The following is a 3,319-nucleotide window of genomic DNA, read 5'->3' on the forward strand; positions in this document are numbered from 1 at the left end:
CGCGCCCTACGGTGAAAATCTCTCAAAAAAAAAAAAAAATTAAAAAAAGATCCCAAGAGGAGAATGGAGTAGAAGGGATTGCGGCATGCCCATCTCCCCTGGGGGGTGATTTCTTGCTTTCTATCTCTGTCTCTTTCTGGTGAGCACATGCATCCATAGCAAAAACCTCTCAAAAAAATTATGACATAGAGATTAGCTTAAAAATAACACAGGAGCGGGACCAGCAGTTAGCATAATGGCTATGTCGCTGGATTCCCATGTAGTCAACTGCAGTTCACGTCCCGGACCCAGTGGCTTAAAGTTCACACCGGGCGTGTATGCATGTATGCCCAAGATCCCGAGGAGAATGGAGAAGGGATTGTGGTGTGGCCATCCCCCCTGGGGGGTGATTACTTGCTTTCTATCTCTCTGTCTTTCTGGCAAGCGTGCGCACCCTATAGGAAAATTCCTCTACAAAAAAATAAATAAATAACGGGAGTGGGCTAGCCCATGGTCTGGTGGTTAAGGCAGCTGGGGTTAACTGTATGGTTCAAGTCCCAGATCCAGCAACTTGAAATGACACTAAGTGTGTGTGCCCAAAATCACGAAAGGAGACAGAAAAGAAAGGATTGTGGCATGACCATTTCCCTGTGGGGCATGTTTTCTCGCTTTCCATCTCTTACTCTGCCTCTCTGGAGAGTCACTGTGCCCTCTGGAAAACTTTTTAAAATTTATATATATAGGAGAAGGCAAGCATATAAATGAAATGAGATCGGTAGCTATGAGGTTTTTTTTTTTTTTAAAGAATCATTTAATTTTACTTATTCATTCATTTATTTTAATTTGATCAGAGAGAGGGAGAAAGGAAGCCATCAGGTTTAGGACTCAAACTGTAGTTGGCCATATAGGAGTGTTCAGTGCCTTAACCCCCACGCCACCTGTTGGCCCTGAGTTTATAATTGCTGAGGTAAGGTTGAGTAAATGGAAGTACACTAACTATTCTACTTTTGTGTTTGTTTAAAAGTTTCCATACTATTAAGTTTTAAAAACAACAATGGGACAAGCAGATAGCGTAATGGTAATGTTGCTAGAATCCCATGTAGTCGACCACAGTGACTTAAAACTCCCATAAGGCGCATATGCATGTGTGCCCAAGATCCTGAGAGGAGAATGGAGAAGAAAGATTGTGGAACGAGCATCCCCCTGGGAAGTGATTTCTTGCTTTCTGTCTCTGTCTCTCCATCAAGTGCATGCACCCTAGAGAAAAATCTCTCTTAAAAAAAAAAATCTGGGGGGCAGAGAAAGCAGCCACTGTCCTCTCACTTTATAGAAAAGGATAAGTGGGACCAACAGGTGGCATGGTGGTTAAGGCACTAGACACTCCCATGTGGTCGATCACAGTTCAAGTCCTGGACATGGTGGCTTGTTTTGTCACTTCCCCCCTTCTCTCTCTCTCTCTCTCTGTATTTTTTGGTCAAATTAAAGTAAATGGATGAATAAATAAAAATTAAATGAATATTTCTTTAAAAAAAGAGAAAAGGATGAGTAATTTGTAAAAGCCATGCAACTAGTAACAATTATGATGCTACACAGAGTTGTCAATGTGGTAGTTTATTATAATTGGCGTTATGATAAAAAGTACAGAGTGTAATAATACTAAAGCTAACACTACTGGGCACTTATCAGGCCCTGTTCTAAGTGCAGTACTTCACTACATTAATTTAATCTTTGCAACCATGTAGTCGATACATAATTTTATTATTCTCATTTTATTTTTTTCTAAGAATTATTTTATGTATTCATTCATTTATTTTAATTTGACCAGAGAGAGAGCGAGAAAAAGAGAAAGAAAAAGTGGGAAAGCAAACCACCATGTCTAGGATTTGAACCATGGTCAGCCATGTGGGAGTGTCCAGCACCTTAACTACCACGCCACCTACTGGTCCATATTATTCTCATTTTATAAATAAGAAAACCAAGGAACAGAGAGATAAAACAAATAATGTAAACACAAGGCCAGTATGTGACAAGCTGAGATTTGAGTCAGGCAGTCTGGCTCCAGAGTGGACACTTGATACTATATATATCAGCTATATATGTCAGCTCTAGTAACTCTGATTGGAATCAATTCAGTACTCTATCTGACCCATTCAGAAACTATATGCAGGGCTACTTCCATTACAAAAAGCTACCGAAGATTTTGTGACAAGCATTAGACCACATTTTCTTATCAGCCAATCAACTGATAAATCATGAAGAGGTCTATTCAGCCAAAGATCCCTGCCCTTGTACAGAAAAAAGAAATTCTACTATAGCTAAGTGCATGGTTAAGAAAAGTGCAAGCGTATACCAATATTCTCTTACCCACCCCTACCCAACCCATGTTGTCAGAAGCTGTTTCTCATAACATTTTTCTAGAAACATCCTCAAGATGTGCTTAGTCAGTTTAAAGCTCAAGAATTTATGTAATAGAAGCTATCCCAGCTCAAATCCCCACAGCAGAATCTATAAATGATTTTACTTACTGTAATTCTGACATTGCCCCAGAACTGATCCAGGGATTTCTATTTTAGCTTTGTTTTTACCTTTCATGAAGATTGTGTACAGGACATAGAAGCGGGGGAAATGACGACCCAAGAAGCGATGGTATTTCCCATTAATCACTTTTGTCTTGTTCACCACGTAAGAGATCAAGCTCTTCACTTCTGCCTTTGGAGAAAGGTGAAACTTTGAAGACCTACAAGGAAGATCAAAGAGACTATCTGGGAACCAGTCCTAGGAGCTCTCTCACAAATGGGGTCCCGAATGTAAAAACAAGTCTCAGGATATATGTCAAGACTTGAAAATTCTGAAATTCAAGAAAGATCTTGGGGTTAGGAGACAAACGTCAGACTGAGAAGAGAGATCAGAAGCAGCCCGGCAGGAAGGGAGGAGGCATGAGTCTGAAGAGAGCGCAAGGCCTGTGGGACAATTCGAACTGAGGCTAAAGCCAGAAACACGTGGACTGAGATAATAGCGGTAAAACCTGAGCCGGAAAAACGGAGGCTGAAAGATGAGCTCAAGACACTCAGGGAGATGAGCCAATATGTGGCACCGAGAGTTGAGAGCGTCAAAAATGCCAGGGCATCAGGAGGGATCGAGGTGTGAGTCCTGAGCAGAAAAATAAAAACCCCGGGCCCAGGCATGGAACCCTGAGAATTAAGAGACAGCATGCAAGCAAGGCTGAGCCACTGGAAGGACCTGGACATCAAACATGCTTTTATCTTTCCAGGTCCCTCACCGAGGGGCACCCCAAGCCAGGCCAGGGCGACCAAGCTGCAGCCTCCGGGTGACAAAAGGT

General features: G+C 41.8%; 1 protein-coding gene across 1 annotated transcript in view; it reads right to left on the reverse strand.

The window, feature by feature from the left end:
• The window catches only part of LETMD1 (LETM1 domain containing 1), a gene marked incomplete at its 5' end in the record, with an annotated part of 13,965 nt that extends 11,249 nt beyond the window's left edge, over positions 1–2,716 (reverse strand). The window contains 1 exon segment of the mRNA XM_027768136.1: positions 2,565–2,716. Within this exon segment, the coding sequence (XP_027623937.1) occupies positions 2,565–2,716 (152 nt within the window).
• Between the last annotated feature and the right edge of the window lie 603 nt (positions 2,717–3,319).

The sequence above is a fragment of the Tupaia chinensis genome, unplaced genomic scaffold, assembly GCF_000334495.1.
Source record: "Tupaia chinensis unplaced genomic scaffold, TupChi_1.0 Scaffold145652_1, whole genome shotgun sequence".
NCBI classification, from domain to species: Eukaryota; Metazoa; Chordata; class Mammalia; order Scandentia; family Tupaiidae; genus Tupaia; species Tupaia belangeri.